General features: G+C 42.6%; 1 protein-coding gene across 10 annotated transcripts in view; it reads right to left on the bottom strand.

The window, feature by feature from the left end:
• Positions 1–23,476, bottom strand: part of ACACA (acetyl-CoA carboxylase alpha) — a 148,108-nt gene that overhangs the window by 46,641 nt on the left and 77,991 nt on the right. For all 10 annotated transcript variants that reach the window (XM_055720345.1, XM_055720359.1, XM_055720332.1 and 7 more), the window contains 10 exons: positions 23,326–23,367; positions 22,501–22,716; positions 21,826–21,981; positions 19,791–19,994; positions 17,230–17,385; positions 16,549–16,695; positions 3,990–4,259; positions 3,528–3,625; positions 2,203–2,323; positions 1,640–1,750 (listed from right to left, as the gene is read on the bottom strand). In XM_055720345.1, the coding sequence (XP_055576320.1) occupies positions 1,640–1,750; positions 2,203–2,323; positions 3,528–3,625; positions 3,990–4,259; positions 16,549–16,695; positions 17,230–17,385; positions 19,791–19,994; positions 21,826–21,981; positions 22,501–22,716; positions 23,326–23,367 (1,521 nt within the window). The remainder of the gene's footprint in view (positions 1–1,639; positions 1,751–2,202; positions 2,324–3,527; positions 3,626–3,989; positions 4,260–16,548; positions 16,696–17,229; positions 17,386–19,790; positions 19,995–21,825; positions 21,982–22,500; positions 22,717–23,325; positions 23,368–23,476) is intronic.

Consider the following 23,476-nt stretch of genomic DNA (forward strand, 5'->3'; position numbering starts at 1 on the left):
AATAGGTTTCTCCTTTGCCTGACTGTTAGGCAGGTAGAGGTTCAGTATCTACATAAAAATATGTCTTTCCAATAGAGCAGCAAGGAGAGAAAGGACACATGGGATTATTCAGCCCACTAGAAATTCTTGGGATAGGATAAATCACCCCCAGAAAGAACCTCCTTCTGCCTACACCCGCTGACAGATGTCAGGTGCTTAATTTAGACTAAAACCTTAACTTTTCAGTGCCTAAAATTTAGTGAGATTAATCCAGTCCTACAAAAACAAGCATTCACTCCACGGCTAGAGAGTGCAGTTAAACCTGGGAAAAAAGAGAGCAGAAGAGGAGGACTAAACAGACTGGCCCTACCATCTGGGAAACTCTGCAGGGCCCCGATCCCCAACAAATGACAGCTGGAACCACGCAACTTACTCCACTTCAGCAAGCACTAAACTGACTCAATTTCTTTTTAAAGGATGGATCTTCAAATGCCTCTTTTCCTTCCATTGATGCAGGTGTGTGTGATGTGTGTAAGAGATCTAACTGAGGGTGCTGCTTCCTAGAGTTGATAGGATCAATGCTTCATTTTCTGCAGAGCCCCCTTTATTCGGAGGAATAATTCAATGAGAGACTATTTTCCTTTTATCTCCCATTGTCAGGCAGGCACTCCTTGAAACGCAGCTTGCGATGAAGCACAACCACCCCAGGTGCTGGAGAGTGCCTGAGAACAAAGCTGCACAATGGGGAAGGGCACTCGCGCCCGCACAATCCTAACTCCCACATAAACAAAGCCCTCAGTGAGAGGGACAAGAGCGGAGTCGGCTGAGTTGTGCCTGCTACAGACAAGGAGCTGGAGGCTGCAATATTAATAGGCTTGGGGCAGCAAGGGAGGAAAACCACCTCTGATGGAGGAGGAGAAAAAAAAAAAAAGAAGAGCCACTTTATTAGTGAAAGCAGTAAGTTTTCTTACAGCCCAGGCTATTCCTCCCTTCCTCCACAGCTGAGATTTCCAGCAGGTCTGACCCCTTGAAAATCCCCATCCACACACCCTTTGTTAGGCTTCAGTGCTCCCCCAGTATTATCACAATGCTGTGGCTGCTGAAAGTTCAGGGTGATTCTGGCCCATCTATTTTCAAACACGGTCTTCCAGATGCTGGAAAGAGCCCAGTTTCCTCTATCACAGTACACAGTAGGTGGGAGAAGATGCTGCCCTGTCAGTGGCCTTCTCCACTTCTCTCGTTTAGTCATTGCACACACCTACGTTAAGCTGCTTCTCCTTCTTCCCCTTCACCCGGTTCATGCTCAGGCCCCTAATCTGTAGTTCTGCCCAGGTCCCCTGCCAACCTCCAGCCAGGATGCCTGGCATAGTGCCTCTGGCTGTCAATACAATGTTCTTGTCAAGAAAAACAGGTGCATGAAAGGACTGCTTTCTGACCGCAGAGAAAAGGAAAAAGAGATACTGCAAAGGGATGAAAATTTCACAGCTGCTGCTCTGTGTCAGTTCTCCTCCCTGGCAGGAGTAACCTGAGATGGGAGAAAGCAAAAGGGACCAAGCATAATCACAGGTATAGCAGTGGAAGCTCCTGGAATCTCTGGCAGAACTCACAGAAACACCAACTCAATTCACATAGCTCTGAAGGCTGAAATGCAAAGACTTACCTTGTTGAGGGCTCCACAGCCAGTCAGGATTATATGAGAGTTCTCAACCTGGATAGTCCTCTGACCTAGCCGAACAAGGTAAGCCCCAATTCCAATTGCCCGACATGTAACCTTACGAAAAAAAAGAAAAGAAAAAAAAAAAAATCACATTGATTTCTGTCTTACCACACAGCCAAAACCTATCAATTCCAACATCTAGATAAAACTAGGCATGTTTGTATTACAAGGCTATAAAATCTACTCTCACTGCAAAACTCCAGAATCTATTTTTTTTTTCAAAACACAGTATCTGAACTATGTGTATTTTATTCAAAGAAACAGAAGCAGTAACTTACAGACTGAGCAAATATGAAGCCAAATGACTGTTTTCTAAAAGTGTTTTTACATTTAGTCTGAGAGGGACCCAGCCCCGTACTGGCGTCAGTAGCATTGCTCAAAGCCTACAGGAGCCAATTTACAACAACCAGAAGTCTGATCCCAGATGTATCTTCCGGATATCATTGCAGGATTTTTAGCTGAAACAGACAATACAGTTTGAAGAATAGAAAGCAGTGGGGGATTACCAAGTTGATGGTGATAACACTCTCATAGGCTAAAGACGATTCTCCAGCAATCATGCCAGATCCTCTGAGGTTCTCTATTCCAAGTCCGTCTTCCTTTCCAATAATATCTGTTATCTTATACCTGAGGGAGACACATACAGCCTTCGAGTCACAAGGTCCAGTGATTTGCTGAATCAGTTTGCAACAAAGAAAATGAAAAGTGACTAAATATCATTAAGGTTCTAAAGAGTAATGTGCATAAAACCCGGCCAGGACCTGTACATGGGCTCATTCTGCAGCCTTGCTGAACACCATGGAATAGTCCTACACATGAGCAGCCAAAGCAGCTCTGCAAAGAGGAAATGCCAAGGGAGAGGAATGCCCGTGAAAAGCGTTCTTCTGCCATTCCCACAGGATGTGAGGAGCAGGCTGATTATAGGAAAAAGGGCAAGAAAGAAAGAGAATGCAGTCGTAAGGAAAAAGAAATAGAACAAGAGATTATAATGAGGCTCTTAAGTTTTTCTTTACCTTCTTTCATGCCTTCCTTCCCCAGCACAGCCCCTTCTTACTCGGAGCTCTCAGGCTGGCTTCTATCTTTCCCACTAGGCCCTTGCTAAGTACTTGAGCACGTGCTTAAGTGCTTCACTAAAGAGAGCACCCAGCTTCCCCAGCACACATGCAGGCACGCACACATCCCCACGCCCAGCACCATCCTTTTGTTCTTCCAGAGCCTGCCAGTCTGCAAACTAGGTTTTGGGGTTTTTTTATTTCTTAAGCATATCCTCCTCCTCCTGCCCAGGAGCACGACTACAGCTGCAGTCTATCTCTGAAAGCTTCTTTGCACCTCATTTGCAGATGTGCTGCCTTTGGGATGTAGCTGGGACGATGCAGACACCTAGAGCAGACAGCTGTGGAAAACCATAGGCTATAAGGCAGTTTAGTGCAACCACTGCAGCCCAACCCTCCAGAATGCATGGAGGGCTTAGCCTTCACTCAGGAATTCTTTTATCCTTTCTACAGAACCTAGCAGAAAATTAATTTTCAAGATTTAGACTGCAAGTCTTCAGCTAAGAATCACTGTCCTGGTCATTCAGTGTTTACAACTGTCGGGCCCTCAGTCAGGACTCGGGCCCCTAGGCAGCAGAGGTCAACACAGCACTACCTCAAACAAGGCATGTCATGATATAACTTTTAAGTCGTTCCACGCTCTAACCGCACACAGCTATAGCGTTCTACGTACCTGGATCCTAAAGAACGTCCTAGCTAAAGACAAGGATGTGACATGCATCGCTTCGTGTACCCCAGGATGAACAGAAAGCTTTTCATTCTGACCTGTCTGTGCTCACCTGGACTCTCCATTGTCCTCCACGTGTTCACAGTGAACTGAATTCAGGGCACTGACTTTCTTATAGTCTTGAGGAGTCAGGTACAAGTATTTGTATCCCTGCAGGGAAAAACAGTTCATTCATCTCATTCCCACCTGTAGACCCTTCCCAATCCCCAATAGCCCCTTCCAAAAAGAAAGTTTCAAGGGAGCAGAATTCAATCCCAGATAGCAATAACAACATCCTCTCTTAACATCTGCACTCCAGCTGAGGTCAGTGAAAGCTTGGGTTGTTTCCAACATTTAGCACTAACTCACTCTGGATGCCAGTCCTACTGCCTGAGAGATCCAATACCAAGGAGAACTCTGGACCTAACAGTCTGGCAAATATTTACCCTCAACTGTGTTAAAAGAGGGGTTGCAAAAATAAGATTATTTTGTGAGCTACTGCAGAGTTTCACCTCTGATTCCTGTGCCTCCTTACCTTGTATGGGTCGTCTGGGTCTTCCCAAGCTACGTGGAACATGTGCCGAATCTCCTCAGCCAAACCAATCCTGGCCCCACTGTTGGCAGCCACGTAGATACGGGGGATGCCATGTGTTCGAGCAAGCTCCGAAGCCCTCAGGAACAGCACATCCTCCTGGGGCCCAAAAGAACCTATTCGGTATGTAATGTCATTGCCAATGACAATGATATCACGGCCTTCTGGATACTCGGGGGTCTTCAGAGTCATCTTCCAGGCCACCATCCCAATCTGCAACCAAAGAGCACAGAACAACAAAAACTAAATGTGTACCTTCAACACATGAAAGAGGGGAATCACACAGGCGCTATTTTTCTTACGTGTGTTTCACTTTGTCTGTTTTCTTTGGGAACTCCAAGAACAGCAGCTCTGATACGCACTACCAGTGCAGAGCGCAGCTGGCAGGGCTTGATCCTTTCCACAGTCGCTGAGGCACATCCTCTACTGCTCTCTTCCCACCCAAGACACTAATACCAGCCCTCCCTCTCCCCATTCAGGGATCTGTCACAGGTCCAAAACACATTCTGCGAACACCCTTCTCGCAGGGTACTGCATTTATTCTGCATGCCAGAGCTCACACGGTGAGGATGGATGTGCTGCTCTACAGGGCTCCTAACTATCTGCTTAGGCTACTCAGCTATCACCCTAGAACCCTGTCACTCTGGTTCTCTCTCACCCTGCCCTCACTTTAATAATCCTTTTATTTCCTAACTATCTCCATTATTTTTTTCCTGTCCTTCCTTTCATTTCTTTGACTCTTCCCTTTTTCCTTCCCAAATATTGCAGCAGTTTCTTTCCAAACCTGCCTGGATAAGTAATGCTTTCTGCTGCACATTTTTCTTTTTAAAAATCATCGGATGATCTCTTCTGGCCCATCTTATGGAGATCAGCAACATCTGTACCCTGCATCTCCCATCTCTTAGCTGCCGCCTATCACTGCACTGGGGAGCTGGCCATCCTGGAATGCCATTAACAAATGGAAATCGCAGCATCCCTTGAAAGCCACATGCATCACCCAGTCTCCGCTAGCCCAAGGATCATAAGCTCTGAGTACACATTCCTCAAGCCGATTGCACATCCTCTGCAATCAGGAGGGTTGAAACTCTCATTGTGGAGACTCTGAATTCTGAACATGATGAACTAAAGCGGGAGGGGGAGAAGGGAGAAGCAGCAGATAGATATGTGCCATTTAATCCAAATCAAAATGGCACAATACACAGTTGAGATCCAATCAGCATCTGCAATAAGATATGCCGTAATAGGCTCATTAAAAAAAAAAAAAAAAAAAAAAAAGGCAGAGGAATTAATCAAAGGGTCATCGGAAGTAAGCAGGCAGCAATCCAAAAATATTACAACCAGCTACTGGCAGATCCTTCCCTTACACCTCCCCTTTTGAGAGCTGAGATTGCAAGTTAACAGAATGATGGTGTTTCAGTTCACCTTCTCCTTGGTCTCAGTTTCACCCACTGCTATTTTGACTGATACGTTGTAAGGGATTAATTTGTTTGCCTCTGAATATTTGCAGATTTACAGTTACATCTTGGCATCCAACTGCAGCATTTGGAGGAGAGAGATACTGCAGCAGTTTCAAAGACAGGAGCATAAATCCCTAGAAGTCAGTGGGATGCTCTGCTAAAATATCAGAATTATCGCCAAATTAAAGGGAAAAGTTGTAATGCTGTAAAACAAGCAGGTGCAGCTGTTAGTCAGGCACACAGGCCAAGAGTGTGTGCAAAGAGACCAGGGCTCACACAGACAACCAGTCCAGAGTCTGGAAGAGTAACCTAACTGATCCCAAACCAACCTACACAGCCAGAGGGGTTCCTTGGACTTCTGCTCTTCTACTGCTAGACTTTCATAGCAGGAAAAGGAAGAATAAAGGTGAAAAAAGGAGAAAAAAATTAAGCTTTGTCCTTCTGACCTGACTTTTGCAGGAAGAAATGTCAAGGGCTGGATATTGCATCTCTGTTCTAACTCTCAATTGTGGGCAAGCTTGCAATTAGAAACAGCATGTTAAAAATGTCTGCAAATCCAGAATTAAAGGCTTCAAAATTAGCCTCTAAGAAATAAGGGATGCCCCTCTATACTCTATTACATACTGCAGCTCAGTTCTTTACCATATTTTAGAGGCTTTCCCTGCCGTAACTAAAATTCTTAACTGGGCACTTAGCAACTCTTTCTGATACCACTCCAGAAACCAGCTTTAGTTATTGATAGGAACATGCAGGCAAGATGGGGTAATACTCTTTTTAAAAACTGCACATAAACTTCTTCCAAAATAGCACAGAAGCAGCACTAATTTACACATTTTTGTTTAACTAGTCATTTGCTTAGCGCTACACTGATCTCATCAGCCAGGACCACACCAGGAAGCTTCAAGCACCATCAGATGAACACAAGGCACACGAGCAACAGGAGAAATGCTCAGGCTTTCTATTTGCTAAATATTTGTCACCGCAGTAAACTGCAAGATAGAAACACATAAAGATACTGCCAGAAGCCTGCATAACAACCACAACATACTGAAAGTAAAATCTTAGCACCCTCAGCTCACATGTGAGGCAGATGAATTGCTCCAGGGCTTAGGGACTAGTGCTCAAGCTCAGTTAGTACCCACGACTGGGCCCACAGTCTGTCTCACCTATGAAAATGTAAGAGACTTTCCTCACTTTCATCAGCTTGATGATTTTTGACAGTACAGAAAACAGGCGTATTAAAAGCATTTCCTATTTAGAAAATTCAAATTGTAACAGAAGTCTTGGAACAGTTCCCTAACCTGAGATCATGTATCTTCTACATAAATAAAATGCCTTTTGTTAATGCTCACTAGTAGAACAGCAAAAACTATCTAGCCAAGGCACAGTAAACACACACTCTTGAATACAGTTTATAGCTGATAAATATGGAGCAACCGTATGCAGTTTAAGAAAAGAAAAATTAAAAGTGCACCACTTTATTAACTTGTGTGTCTTTCTGCCTCCCCAATACATAGCATGCTTTGTGCCATTTATCCAGGAATAAAAATCACAGGGCACAAACTAAGGATATTTTTTTTTCTCCCTATGAACAATGTAGATTCTGTTTAAATTTATGGGCAGTGGAGGATAGCTTTCTATTTCAGAAAAAAAAAAAAAAAAAAGATGAGATTTTTAAGTTAACGGCAGCATGCCAAAAAATTGAGAGTTCACAGGTTAATTAGACAGGCTGAGCTAATCACCTAAGAGCACTGTCAGAACAGTAACGGGTGATGGTAAGCAGCAGTGGTTTCAAAACGGGCTCTTCTTAAGAGCCAGCACAGTTTGGAAGTGCTTCTCCTGCCACAGCTCTATTCCCAGCACACCCAGGAATGAAGAAGAGAGGGAGAAAAAAAATAAAAGCAGGAACCGTCTTATTTAACTGTTTTTATGTGGGCAAAATGATTTGTGCCACAGTATTTCCATAAGAAGTGGGACCATTATTCTCCTGTAGGAACACATTTGGTTTGAAAAGTATCACTGGACAGAACGTGAAAATCAAACCAGATGAATTATTCACAACCTCCGATCAGAAGTGATCATTATTTCTGATGTTCCAAACTGTGATTAGGATTCAGTGCTCAGATGTCATTTGCTCCCTGAATAGCACCAGCAATGCAGAATTGCATGACACACATATATTACACACAAGTTTTATATATATAATTTTATACACACCTTCTCCCACTAGATCTTTGGCTTAATGTAACCATTAACAGATAGTAAAAACACGATATTAACTAACATTCGTTTTCATGGTGCTCATAAATGCCATTAGTTTGACACACAGTGTCAACACTAATCATGGCCTAAAATTAACACCAAAATTGACTTCAACATTAATTGCGCTATTGATGTGAACAGTAATACACACACTGATGCAGTTACAAATTGACTGCTAGTGGCAGCCAGAGCTGTTGACAACAGGCACCGAGGGGAATGGGAAAGAAACCGATCCCAGTCTCCCTCCTGAAAGCACAACAGACTGGGAACGAAGGGAAGCCAATGCAAATGGTGGCTGGTGTTCAGGCAGGGGGAGCTTTCAAGTCTCTTTCTAGCAGGATCCATATTCCTGAGAAAATCTGACGTGAATGAGAACAGCTTATTATTTGACAGAATCTATGCTTGAGCCATGCCAATTGTGTTGGTTTATTCTACTCTCACAACGAGGACTATGCCTGAGCCTAGGTACTCTATGTCAGGCTTCATTTTATTTATTTATGTCCAGATTTGGAAACCTGAATGTGGGTCTCAAAATCTCTAAGTAGGACAACTGAACTTACAGAACCCTGACAGCAATTTTGTCCTGCTCCCATTCTGTTGCTTCCGTATCATATATAAGCTTTATATGTAAATAAGAAATTAAAATAAGACATTAAATACTTGCATAGAAATGTATTATTACGTACAAAAGTCATAACAAGAAAGGAAATGCAACAATTGTAGTGGTCTAGCACGTGAGCACTGGAAATGCCAAAGCTCAGCACTAATGAAAGCACATTTCTCCCCTGCTGCGTGTGCACATTATGACATTGCTAAATCAAGGTACATGTGCTTTATTCCCCCTTCATAACCTCTGTCTGTTCTGGAAGTAAACCAGTGTCCGCTGACCCCAGGATGCTGAATCATTCTGCTGCAGAGTCACGAGCAAGGTGTGTTTTAGAAAGGGAACAGACATCCCCAGAAATTTTACTTGATGCAGATGTAGCAATTTTCCTATTTCATCATTCAAATTTGATGCCTGGAACTTCAGATTTGAAAGAGAGACTGTCTGTGCTTACACTGTGACCAAAAGCTGTAGTTTTTATCTTCAGCGTGAACCAACTCCCAGAAAAAGGGCATGATGCAAGTGGTTTGCTAGCGGCATTCGGACTTAATGCTTTGACAAGGATGCAGTGCCAAAACCTAGGATTCCTTCATTCTCTTCTTGGCTCTGAAAAATGTGTCATTTAGCGATCAAAGCAGTGGTCACAGGCAGCACAGCCAAGCACACGTTGGCATGGTTCTTCTGAACAGCATGCGGCCAAGTGGATGAGAGATGGGAAGAAACTGTTCCAGGATGAGACATGACAAAGGCTTGCTCAGTAAGAGATGCCGTGCAGCACAGTGGACTGAAGGAGACATGAATTCATACTGGTTTGGTTCCTTGTGCTAGACCAAAGGGCACTCAGATGGCAAGCCAGGAAGCAAACCAGCAAAAGGCTGGCTGATGTTCAGGGAGAGCCGATGGACACACAGAGCACCAGAAGGACAGCTCAAAAAAACCCATTATAGACAGTGTAAATGTACTTTTTACTGCACACACATCTGCACTGCAAGGTATGAAGCTTGCACAGTGTCTCGGGAATAGCAAAAGACATAATGCCGAACCCAAACCAGACTCTCCATCAAATTCAAGTTCCTGCTATAAGCCCACAGAATCAACTGTGAGCAACACTGCCAGCTTTTTCAGCAAAACAAAAGCATTTTTGATGAAGCTTTCCAAACTAAACAATAAATAACTTCACCCTAGGCAGAGTGTAAGCTTGAAAACTTCAGTTGAAACAGTTTGCATCTGGTGAAGCTACAGACGGCTAAAGATATTTCATGCCACCACTTACATCTCTGATCTAGAAATGTCTCTATTTAAGGATTTTAAAACCCTTCAAAAAATTTGGAGCTCTAGTTGCTCTTTGAATAAGACATGATTTGAGCAGTCACTGCTTTCAGCATCCTCAAAGAGCCTCACCTGTGATGTGTAGGGTTATTTCCTGCCCAAGAATTTGATGATTGTAAAGTGTTAACAAATATCACAGTTATTAGAGGTGTGGTTTATATGTAATTCTGACTCCTATGTTTACAAGAAAGGTAACAAAATCAAAATTCTGTATTTGTTTGATAGCATGCTGAAATCCAACAGCCATATCTGAATATATACAATCAAAAACAAACCATGGATTTACTCATAACCTTATAAAAATTTATCTTTTAAATAATGATGATAAATTCTAACTCAAAGGTGTATGTTAGAGGCTCATAACTTCTGGTTCTGTAAGGAAAGCCTTTTCAAACCTTGAACTATTGCCATAACATACATGTACCTTTTCAAAAATCAGGCCATGGAAGATACTGCATCTACAACACTGTGAGAAACAGCACACTGAAGATACTGATCTGCATAAATATTAACCCTTCAAACAATTCAAGGTATTACAGAGTACTCCTGCTTAACTGTACAATCACTGTTCAGCTAAGGAGATGCTCCATATAAGCTGTGACATGCATCCATCCCAACTCTAACAGAGTTCAAAAGTCCCATCTTCCCATGCACATGCCTGCTACTCTTGAAGTTTTATTAAATTATCTAGGCATAACTGTGGGGGGTGGGGGGAATCAGTTTTCAGTGATGCTAGGGGGACCCACTTCTAAAAAAATTGTATTATATTCCACTTGTCATAAGACAATCCACCTTTTACTAAAAATAACACTCTGCAGTCCATGACAAAAATGTGCTCTGTCCCAATCTCTACCCCCTATGTCTCATTGTGACCTCCAAGCATCTCATTGATAGGGGCTAAAATTATTCTCTGAAGGAGGATCACCTTCTGAAATTGCATCATGAGTATTTCAGATGAGGAGACACCACTTGCTGTGCAGCACAAATAGTTGTCCAGCTTCCCTGTTATTTAAACCCATTCCTACTGCCAGAAGAGCCTTCAGGTCAGGATTGTTCCCAAAACTCAATCAAGAAGCAGCATTGGGAAACCCAAAGAGAAACTACTATTTTTACAGTAATCTCTGGGAAAAATAGTGGTGGGGCTGGGGGAGGTAGGAGAAGATAACACGGGTGTTTTCCTTCACCTTCATGTTAATTCACTGACTTTGCCATCACCCAGTCTCTGCTTTCTCTCAAGTACTTACCATCCGCTGTAAGTAGCCCAGCAGATGTTTTAATACCCTGTGCCTGTCATAAAATGCAGGAACATGGGGTGACAAAGCAGAACATGCAGTTCAACTATTAAGCTTTGCTTGTATAAAATTCATTAGCTACACCTTTCAGCCCCAGGCAATCCAGGGAGCTGCCGAAGCAGAGTTTCAGCAGCCCTCTGCCCACTGCCGTCCTGAATTTCACCTGGTCAAACCTTCCCACATTCCCAAGAAAGGGTTCTTGCCAACACTCCAGCCAACAGCTCCAATTATGGATTATTTCTGATCCTCAAGCTACTGAGAAGGAAAAACTGTGACATCTAGTGCCAATAGGGAAAATGACACATTTTACATGGACACTGCACAAGACTGAGATGAAGGGTAACATGGGGTGTTGCTGCAGGCACTCCTTACACTCACTTTCTCCTTGTCCATGAAAATTAGTTGGGCCTTATCAGCAGATGGTACAGTCCTAGCGCCAGAGGATCACAGTAAATACGTACCGTGCTACAAAAAAATACATGAAGTGCTATAGAAAAACATCAGAACGCCCAGCTCAAGAATGACAAGTAATATATTAAGTTCTCCAACAAGCTGAGGGAATTACCTTTTCACACTAAGATTTCAGCTAATAAGCTAATCTTTGGAACAAAGCAGTCTTCAATGGGCATTTGAAAAGGGTGTCAGTACATTTACAGGTTGTGTCTTCAGCAGAACTGCTGCAACCAACGTGGTTTTACACACCATGTGAGTTGCCATACACTTCTGAACTCTAGCCCTGTTTGCTTGTCTGTTCACACAATTTCTGAGTCTTTCAGATACTTCCCCACTTTAGCACAGCCACATAACTACAGAGTGACATCAGAGGCTCAGATGACAGGCAGGACAGAGGAGAGCTGCCAGGGCAAAGGCTCCCAGAGGACAGCCAGCAGCTGCTCTGACACTGTCAGACGGGGTGAGGTGCTGCATCCTTTCAAACACATCCCTTCAATATTAGCGCAGGAAGTGACAATCACACACCCCTACCCCACATGCCCAATGAATATCTCAGCCAGAAACACCAAGGATTGTAGCACTAAAAAAAAAAACCAAAACAAAGCAAAAAACACAAAAGGCTTCCACTTATTTAAAAGAAAATTCAGTTAGCAGAAGTGTTAAAAGTCTTGTGTTATAAACTAGGTAAGCATCAAGGCTGTGGTATGAACTTAAAAATTTTCTTCTTAAAGACATTTTATAGTAAAATGCTGAAGATTACAAACACAAGTAGATATTTTCCTCTGCCCTATATAAACTTTGTACATTTAAATGGTCCATATCTATCTTAAAAGTCAGACTGGAGTCAAGCTGAGCACCCACCTCTGGTGCTTAGTTCTTGATATGCTCACAGCTGCACAGTTGCCCATTTGTCCCAAAGTCCGTTCAGTCTTTACTCAGGAGCGTTAGAAGGGAGCTATCGACTGGTGTTTGATTCTGCTGATAAAGTACAGCCTTCCTCAGCTCCCTTCTGTACCTGCTGGCTCTGAGGATTATTTATAAACTGTTTTCAACTTTTTAGTGTGGCATATTAAGTCTTGTCAAGTGTGTTGGCTTACTGAAATCCTATGGTAGCAGACAGAGCTTATCAGAACAGTCTCACATGTGAGCAGAGGTGTTAAAGCAGCCAGACAAGTAATAGAGGACACAAACACACACACAAAACAAACAAACAAGAAGAGTAACTAGAGATCAGGACACAATTCACAAGCTTAACATGCAAGATCCAGAACAGAACCCATCTAGCAGAAAGCTTCAGGCACCATCCAGGATTCTGTCCACGGTCCAAAAAAACAGCAGATGCGCTTCAGAAAGAACTCCGGCTGCACTGAGCAGACAAGAGGTAGGAAAAAGGCTCTGTATCAGTGATGCCTCCTCCCATGTCGCAAGTGCAGGCTGCAGGGCCAGCAGCACCGCAAGCTCCCCCGCCTGGCCGTGACAAGAGGCAGGATCCTCCGCGCAGAAGGAGCAAGCACTGTCTAGGAATAAATAGCAAGTTGTATTTTCATGGTCCATTAAGTCCTTGGCTTCTTTGTTGAGACGACTAGTAAAGAGATAATTACTGCCAAATGAGGTGGTGGGCTACATGAAGTGGTCGCCAGCTAAGTGAAGAACACCCTCTTGTATTATGAAAGTTCTTGAGAATTCCCATTTCACAGATTTTCCTGAAAACATAGACAGGTTAGCTAGATTAGCCCAGAATGTGGGTTGCAAGCTCTGGGAGGACAGGAGAAACTCAGCTTCCAGCTCCTGCTCTGCCCCTTATTAGAGCAGGGATTGCAACTTTGGTTGTTGACATCCAGTTGAACACGCTGACCACAAATCTGGATTTTATGCTGGTTTCTCTATTTCGGCTGCTAGCTAAAACAATTAGGGCACTCAGCTCAGCTGAACGCTTTAAGAGGAAGAGCGCCTTGACCCCTTTTCACATAGAGAAAATGTAATTGTTCATACTGTGTAGCACAGCTCCAACAGGAGAGACAAGCCCTACCTCAGCAGAGCTGATCCCGCCATGGTAAGGCACTACTTGCCATGGGGGAAGAGCAGTGTTCGAGCCTCTGATCTGAAACAAGTAGAATGCTAGTAGGAACCTAAATGCACTAAACAGCAGCTATATTTACTACAGCCAGAAGTTTTCAACAGAAATTGCCTCTTTAGTAAAAAAACACATGATGTACAATCTCTCAAAAGACTTTGGATTCAGAAAATCAGCAACTTTTGCTGGGAATAAAGAATGAATAAATCCCATTTACTTGGAAAGTTCCTACCAAGCACTCCCGCCTGTCAGCCCGTTGGGGCCTGAACTGGAAACAGCTTACTCCTCTGGATCTCTGGGGCGCAGTCTCCATTGGCAGTGACCATCAAGGGTTACTAACCAAAACTGGGGGAATGCTGTATAACATATTATCCGGCATTTTTTTAGCACGTACAAATTCAAAGACTCTTAAAACACATTTGTCTAAATTATCCACGTCACACCCCAAAGCAGCCTCATCTTACTAGGGTACGAACAAACGAATGCAGTGATAATTTTTGACTAAGGCTACCAAGCAAGCCACTGCAAAGCTTGGGAACCTCAGCTTCCCTGCTGTACTCATTTCTTTAGGGATCATCTCCCCTGTAACGCGATTTTCAGTGTATATGGGCTTCTGGCATTTTGAAGTCAAATACATCTATCTGAGGACAAAACTCTTCTTAAAAAATTCAGATGAGTTTAGAGAGCCAAAGAACTGGGCCATATTTTCAGAATGGTTCACCACTGTATCACACAGAAGAAGTGCAGAACCAATTAATACTTGCTCCTGCTCCTTGTGGCACATCTCCTCTTCCTATGCAACGCTACCAGCTACTGCCACATAGATGGATTACCCCGAGGATCTTTGCTTCCTGGCAGATAAGATGCTGTATTTTTCTGTCCAGATACTATGCAGACTGATTCTCAAAAAAAGCAGAATGGATGCACTTACAGCCTTAACAAAGAAAAGGCTTATGCTCTGAATTTATCTAGCATCCTGTCTCTCCCTTCTCCACCCTTGCAGCCATCTTCTTTGGAAAAAGAAACTTGAGCGCGCATTTGTGAAAATTTGTTTCCTCAGCTGAACAGAGTTAAACCATAAAAGCCTAAAGTCAGCTCATCCAGATAAAGAAAGTGCAGCATGGAGGAATAAATCTGTTCAGAGCTCGTCGCCTCCTGAATGTCACCTGTCCTTCAGACTGCTGCTGGAACCTCTTCCTCAGATTGTCCATTCTCACCTGTGAATGAGCGCTATTGTGTGCGCTGGCTGCTGGTAGCAGAATTCAATACCAAAGCCTCAAGCCTCGTTCCAGCTGCACATGGTCCTACAGTGACTCGTCCAGCTGCCAGCAGGCCAGGCTGGCAGTTCAGCCCTGCCAGCTGAGCTGTACGCCTCCCTGGGGAGGCACGGAGTGTTCCTTGGCCTCCGAGACCCCAAGCCCTGGCTGGGATTTCATCTCCGCGGCCAGCACCCTCACCTGGTTTCTGGGAAGCCATTAAAAGGCCAGTTAGAGCCTGCCATATATCTACACAAGAAGCAATCTTCAGCAGCCAGGCTGAAGAAGTGGGGGGAACATCAAGTTTTCCCCTCGTTTCTCTTGCTCTCCAGTGACTCAGCCCCTCGGCCCAAGAGCCACAGGGGCAGGGCCTGAACCTGTGCATTAGGTAACAACACTATGCTCACCACAACAGCCATGTAATTTCTTTACAGATTGAGCACAACTAAGTCTAGGAAGGGTTAAAATACTCCTAATTTTTTTTTGGTGGTCTTTGGGTACAGAATCTCTTATAATAAGACTATTTGTATTCATACTGGCAGAGTAAACACTACATGTTCATGCCCAGGCAGCTCTGTGCTTGTAATTTCAGCAAGAACAGAGCTATGTCCCTGAGGGACTTTGCTATTTCCCCAGTCACCATCCACTCAAACACTGAATGAGAGCAGAGAAAGAGAGAAAGATGATGGCATAAGCCTCCACAGCACCGCAGCCTCAGCTTTCACTAAGAATGCAGAGAATAGCTCTTTTCAGGTTTAATTATACTAGTTAAAACATTTCTCCTATAGGCCAGCAAAAACCAAGGATGTAGTGCTCCCATAGTCACCATTTACTGATTAGGATCAATTTGAAACATCATATTCAAAACCTTCCCCTGACAAGACACACACAGTAAATAGTGATGAAACCCCCTGTTTCTTACCCATACTTGATGTTTTTGAACGGAGCTTTTGCAAATCTTAAGTTATATATCTAGTAAAAGGATGGTGCTTGTTCAATGATGCCAAGAAAAATGAATGATATCACCACTTAGAACCATTCAAATTTAAATTACTGTAGGAACATTCACTTACTGAATCCCACCCACCCTAGGGAAAAAAAAAAAACAACCCACCCCAAAAAACCACACCACCGCATCTTCTACTATTTAGCTTTATTCTCCAGTCATTTCAATGCTGTAATCTTTGGCTTGCTAATGTAATGACATACCAGCAAAAGCCCACCACAACAGAACAGCCTCCTCCTGCTTGAGCTGAAGAAGTAACTCTGCTACCCCGACAGCATTAGCAGGTTGTTAGTCTCTAGTAAATCATTCACTAGAGGGGGATGTTGCACACACCTTTCCAGTGTGCTACACAAACACCAAATGGCTAGTATTTAAATGGAAAGCATAAAATTGGGTTTTCGTTTTTTTTAAGCAAATAAAAACATTTCTGTTTAGTCTTGTAAAACATATTTTGCTCAAATACAAATCCCAGTTACCTGGAATCGCTGAATGAGCACTTTTTAATTACGAAGGAAAAACAGCATTGGCACAGGTTTGAAATGGAATCATCATTTACTATGGAGGTTAAAATACCCATTGTATGGAAGGTATTAATTTTTAATGAAACAAAAATCTCATTTTCAAGAGAGGGATTTCATCTGTGAAAGACTGAATGAATAGATTTTTTGCCTGGCTAGTGAATTTTCATTACAATTGTCAAACCTAGTCCAAAACACAATGTACTGCAGGACAGGGAAAGAAAAGTAGCATTAAAGAAAGTACAACTTGCCTCATTTCCTCCCGGCAGCCTGTTCATGTGCACGAGCTGGCCCTGATCATCCAACACCAATTCGGTGTATGTTAGTATGTCAGAAGGCAGCGGTGGCGTTGGCAGCAATGCATGTTCATTCATAGAATCCCAGAGTTTAATCAAAGACTAGACGAGGAAAAAATAAATCCTTGTTAAAACATCATCTGCAAATACTTTTATTCAATCCACTGTGACTTAATATTCAAGACAGAACACTCCGAAATTCCCTCCCCTCAGTCTGACTGACAATATTCAGTGGATATCACTTACTTTGGAATTTAAACTATGAAACAGTTTCACCCAAAGTAGTGTAATTCAATTTATGTGATTCAGCATAGAACCCAGCAAATCAGACACACAAATTCTGCAACTCATTAACACATTCAATGACAGACGAGTCCTATCCTAGGAACTATCACCCCTGCACTGTCTAACCCTCCAGGGAAGGCTAGATAACGGGGTGGGGAAACAAAGAAACTTAAACAAGAAACTGAAGGTGGTTTACAAAGTAGACTCAATCCATAGCTACATAAACCCTGGGGGACCATTGTTAGCCACTCCAGGCTACCTGTTTCCCTGACAAGTAAGGATGGCAACTGATAGAAGTGCTTTGCAAGAACAAAAGTTTGGAACAACCCCCTGGGCCTTAAGAATGCTCACCTGCCGAAACATCTCAGGAATGTCATAGACGTATGACGTCCCTAAAGACTGTGCCTGGAATCTCTTGGACTGCAGCAGGTCTTTGGTCACGTACGGGGTATTGATCAGCATCCCATGAAGTGGTCCCTGTTTATCCCCATATGCCTGGAACATAATCTGCAGTACAAAACACAACCAATTACTGATGAATCCACTGGTTCCATACACACCTCATCCAGATTTTACCAAAAATCAGCAGGCTATTCCAGACCAATCAGGCTTGTTTCTGTTCTCTACAAATATGTTAATACTCACACATACTGTAACACTGTGCTTCATCATGCATTACTACCCTTTGGAGACACTGCTGGACCATTACTGCACAGCTCTGAGTATCACTGACTTATTACCATATCACAGCAGAAAGCAAAGTGAACAGAGCCACATCCCCACAGAAAAAAGCCTGTGACTTAGATGACTTCACATTCACCAGTATTTCCCCTGACACCGTATCTATGCCAATGGATTGTGATAGCTGGGAGAGAGAAAAGAATTCTGTTATTTATGTAGTCGAACAGCACGGTATCCGTATCTCCACTGACTGATCATGGAAGCTAGGTCAAGACTTGCATATGTCATTTGGCTTGAAGTTTTGATATTGTAAGTTTAAAAGATTTTCCCAGAGTAGCGACATGAATTATCAACCGCCATGCCTCACAGCACTATATATTCCACTCAGCCAGGACTCGGAAGGAAATCTATTTCAACTTAGAAACAGGAGGAGCACTGCTTAACTGGGACAACACTGCACAAATGCTGCTTCACAGAAACCTGCCTGACAGAAGCAACACTATCAGGCTGTTTTTAACAGGATGGTCATCAGATCTGACGTTACAAACAGATCTTTTTCTAATTGAACATTAATCAATCAAAGAATTTCACTAAAGATACAATTCAGTAAGTAAAGCCAATTTTAGTTTTTAGGTTAAAAACAGTACATGCTCTCTTCTGTCTTCACAAACAGTAGCTTCTTCAATGGGAGAAGTATTTATTCAGGGTAACAAGTATTTGTGACAGTGCCTGCATTAGGATCTGTTACTGCACTTGGGGTCCAATTTTCCTTAAATCTGCAGAAAGCTTCAGAGCACTTCTGTGGGAGCTGAGAAGTCTTTACTGAGTATCACCACTCATTACCACAGAAACTGTGAAATGAGATTGGGGTCATTCCCTCATGATTAATCTATTTTTCCATTCTTCAGAAGTCATGAAAATGCTCAGCACCCAATACATCAGTAATGTCTGAACTCTTTTAAAAGGATACTCTAAGTTCAAAATAACACTCCAAAAACACAAGAAAAAATACACGGATCTGAACCTGTCCCATAAACCTCTGTCATGAGGGGGAGATTTACCAAAGTTTCTTAAAAAACTAACACCTTCAAGCTTTGTAAGACAAACCTTCCTCCCAACTAGTCAAAGAGTTAATTGAAACAATTCCTATCAGTATAATTTTTTAACAGAAACTGGTTTAATATTCTGGGGAAAAAAAATCAAATAAAAAAATCAGATACTGGAAGAGGTGCTAAAAGCCATACACACACAAGTGCATTCCCCTAGCTTTAAAAAAAAAAAAAAGCTCAGAGACGGAGTTTAAGAGGAAAAAGGTGACCTTCACAAATGACTAACAAAACTCAAGTGTTAAGTTCGGCTACTGGAGATTATTAAAATGTTCTTTTCTCTCTTCATCTCCACTCAGAGGCAGAAATGAAGTAAAACATACAGACACTATCTGTTCTAGGATCTCCAGAACTGGACAGACTGTAAGGCTAGACAGCTTGCTGGAAAAATTTAAATGGAGAAAAGGGGGAGAAAAGGTGACTCAGCACTTTGTGTTTAATACCGATGGTGCCCAAGTGATTTATTCTGCTGCTACTACTGCATGGCAGAGAGATTATTACAGAGGGAGATGTAAACATTTCTGTATTTAAATATTTTTCATGCATCCTATGCTCCATGTATTTTAGCATATGTAGGTATTTCAGTTAATCACACTGTTCCTACGCCATGAAAAGCAGAAATACCAGAATAGTCACAACCCTTACAAAAGAGCCCATTATGCTTCATAAAAATGATATAAAACCACCTTCAGTAATTTTATATCATCCTACCCAGGTCATTCCCTGTATCTTTAGAATTTAAAAGACAAGTTCACAGATTTTCTCTATCTACTCAGGGAAACGTATAATTAATAATATCTTTTATTATGACCTACAGGATGAGCACCAACAGTCATTACTTTTCTATTACTTTTTTGAGCACCCTGACACAGAGGAAAACAGATATACAAATGACTTAAGGTACATACAAAGCAATTAGAAGAAATGCACTTTTACACAACTGATCACATTCTGCACACCTACACACCTATTGCAAGATTATCTTCACAGTCATCTTCCTTTGGCAAAGCTGAATGGCAATTTTCTATCACCTGAAAACACTGCACAGTGCAGAAAAGCCTCACCAGCTATGTGTCCCCCCGCAATGTTTTGCTCATCAAACCACGGAGCCATATGGGACCGTACCTGTCCTGTTCTGGAGTCTGTCACTTCTTTGTACAGGCTGATGTCCAAATAGTAGCCCGACTCGTTGGTCAAGAACAGACGAATGGGAATCGCCTTCCCAGTCGGTGTCAAACGAATGTTGATCTTCAGCTCGGCTTGGAGGACACGGAGTTTCCACAGGCGACTCCCGTAGCGCATCACCATGCTCCGCACAGATTCTTCAATCTTAAAACACACGAGAAGAACTTCCCTCACCTCTCTGGACACGTCCACCGCTTTGCCACCCTGCCATCCCACTGCTGTATGGTCCTGCCCAAAGGGGCACCCAGCATCCAGAAGAGGAGGGAGGGAAGCACCGAACAGCAGCATGTAGCCGGTGCTGTCCTGGGACCTCGGTGGCCTCTCTGTTCCCATCCCTACACGCCTTGAGACAGGCACGAACCGCACTCAACCTGGGGACTACTGAGGCAGAGGGACAGCACCGGTTTCACATCCCTTTTCCTCCTGGCACACCACACCCCAGCAAGGCACAGCGTGCCCACTGCTTCCCCCCCATCTACCTTTCCTCCTGCAGGCATAGCTGACAGCTAAGAACTACAAAGTGCAGGAAAGCAAACTCCTTGACAAACAGTTATGTAGTACTTATATGCACAATAATCATGTTTCACCACACATGCGGTACGGTGCTTTAAATCCACAAAGCAATTACTAGTTGGAGCTTGGCCTTCTGGTGTTCTATTAAAGTTTATAATATACTACTGTTGGCAAATAGCACATATTAAAAGAAGGCAATTTATAGGCTGTTTTTAGCATTCTTTCAAAAAATAAAAAGTCTCTTTTTCATGGCAGCTCAGGGAAAAGTCATGGTACGTATCTGAGGGCAGCTGAACTTCCAGGGGCTGAATATCCCAGCTTCTTTTGAATTTTCTGGGAACTAAAGATTTTGGATGTGCTGAGAGAGTATTTATTCAAAAGAGATTTAAGCCACCAGTTTTTAATCATGATTTAAAAGTCAGCAAGCAAGAGATACTTATTTTGATAACCAATTCATCTTTTTAAACTTTCAGTCATTCTCATAAGGAAAGGTCAGCTCTCATCTTTTGGCAACCATGAACAGAATGTTGATTTCCAACTAAATGCAGCCTTTGCAGTTTATTTGGGACATTCTTTGTGGTAGTTCTGCTAACCAGAAACATGCTTTATGCCTAAACACTTTCATTTATGCATCTACAAAGCCTAATGTTCATTTATTTATAACGTTGATCGCTCTGACTTTGTATCAGAGAATGAAAATGAGGCACTTCTTTTTGTAGCTGAATTTACAAACTCTTTTTAAGTTCACGGTTTATCTCACGTTTTATTTGGATACAGTCTGGACTTTTGTAACAAACAGAAGAGCATTTAAAGCTATTTCTGTATTAAAATTATCTCAAACACAGAAGAAAAGATAAGTTTAGTTTCAAATACAAAACGTATTTTTAATAAACCGTGCCTTAGTTTACACAGAGGAAGCGAGCCACACTGCCTGAAGGACAGCATTACTCCACTAAAAATATAAGCTCTGCTACTTCTGAAATCTTACATTTAATATTTATTCATAGACTGGAAAAAAACCCACAGCTTGCTTCCTTCCTCACTGCCAAATAAGGCTCCTAAAGTGAAACAAACTAATTGCTTGTCTTAACTAGCTAAAATAAAAACCATTCTCTCTGCTTTTGAAGAGAAGTTTGTTTACCAGTTCAACAAGTAATCTTTAGAGACGTCCGTTACTTATGTGACTCCACTTTCTTTACTGAAAAGCAAAACTCCAGTATTTGTTCAGTAACTAAACTGACCCCTAAAAGTGTTATCACTTTTAATACTGGTCCCCAATTTCTTGCATTTTCCGTTACAAAATGGCTAGTAGAAACTACATGTCATTCACCAAATGGTATTAAAATGTACTTAATCAATAGGTGCATTTACATAGCATAAAAAGGCAACAAAAGACCATTTAATTCTGGTGAGTAAAGCCCAAGAAGAACAAAACAGTTCAGAATTAGGGAAGAGATCATACCTTAGAGGGGTCCATGATGACAGTAGGCACAAAATTTAAGAAGATGTGATTGCAGTCAGTGCGCACGTTGGTGTTGTTAAATGCTACTTCTAATTCATCCATGGCTTCCAAAAGCAATCGCTCTCCCTCATTTTGCAGATATTCAAACGAGGCTTCCTGCCAGACAGTGCCAACAAATAAATTATTTTCTACTCAAAAATCATAGCCCAAGAATACAATGTTTGAAAAACTGAAGAAGGACTTGACTAAGAAAAGAGGTAACATCAGTTTCAGCAGGACATGCACCCCTGAAACAGATCCATGACAGTTGCAGAGCCACTACTCCCACTGCCTGGACTCGCATACCCAGCTGACTTGTGCCCTCATTTAGGTCAGCATAAATGCAAAACTAGACAGGGCAAACCATTATTGTAGTAGGCCAGAATGAAACACAAACACTATTGCCTCAAAATGCAAGGATTTCTGACTATCCACTTGGGCCACAGAAAAATGTCCTTGAAGCAAAGGAATACTAGGTCTTCGGAGATAGGCTTCTGCAGAGTCAGCACAAGCAAAGAGGCGGCACACATCCACAGTATTCTCTCTACACCAGCAATGTGTTTGCGTGCAGGTTCCTTGAATGACTGTTTCACACACTGTCTTGGAAAGAGACCTTGCAGGGGTGACAAAACTCACCTTGGTAACCAGATCCGAGTGCCTTATGATAGCCCTCACGAAGAACCTGTAGTCTGTTACTTCTGTCCCCACTTCAACTTTAGCTGCTCCCAGGTAGAGATGCATTTTGTGATTGGCACATGGGATGGCAGTGAGATCAAAGTTTCGCATTCGATTCAACTCCAGCTGAAAAGCCAGAGCTGGCTCCAGATGACGGTAAATCCTGTCTTCCTCAAACTGGAGGCACCCAGCATCATACAGGTAGAAAAGGGTATAAAAGAGGAGGGTGGGTTAAAAAGTTGGAACACTGAGGATGGGAAGAACTAGACAACACCCCTTATGAAATTTTATATTTAATTAAAATTAAAATGGATCCAACTCGGAATTTTCTCTCTCATGCAAAGTCATTAGCACTTAGCCATGTTGAAATTGTTGAAATACTGAGAGTAGAAGACAAGCTGCGAGACAGCAAGTTCTCAAGCTCACTCCTCCAAACCCCTCTGTTTCACAGAAGCCAAGGAAGTTTGTTATGATTCTAAGTACTGAATCATTGTACTGCCTCCAATGTTCTCTTGTTACACTGTGACTAAAATCTGCATAAACAGTAGCTTCAGGTCAGGCTTCCAAATGCATCAATTTTCATCCCCAAGTACCAGAGACTTGTCATTGTTACTGACATCAGCTGCTGCATGTGCGGAAGACTGGCCTAGCAAGGGAGGAGAAAATACTGCACAAGGCAGTGAAGTTGGGCTGAAGTAGCTCCCACACCCCTAGACTGCCAACAACAGCTACATGAAAGGATAAAGTCAACACTTAAGAGAAAAGTATTAAGAATATACAACTTACCTTATCCCGGGCACGGAATGTGAAGAACTTGGGAAATTCCCTCTGTTTGAAAATAAAAACAGTTATGTTAGCCCTCCAAAAGTAAGCCATCTGATCTACTCAGAGTGCTCACAGCCCAGACCTGGCGTAGCACCACAGCAGAGGAGATGAC

This window comes from Falco cherrug, chromosome 1 (genome assembly GCF_023634085.1).
Source record: "Falco cherrug isolate bFalChe1 chromosome 1, bFalChe1.pri, whole genome shotgun sequence".
Lineage (NCBI taxonomy): Eukaryota > Metazoa > Chordata > Aves > Falconiformes > Falconidae > Falco > Falco cherrug.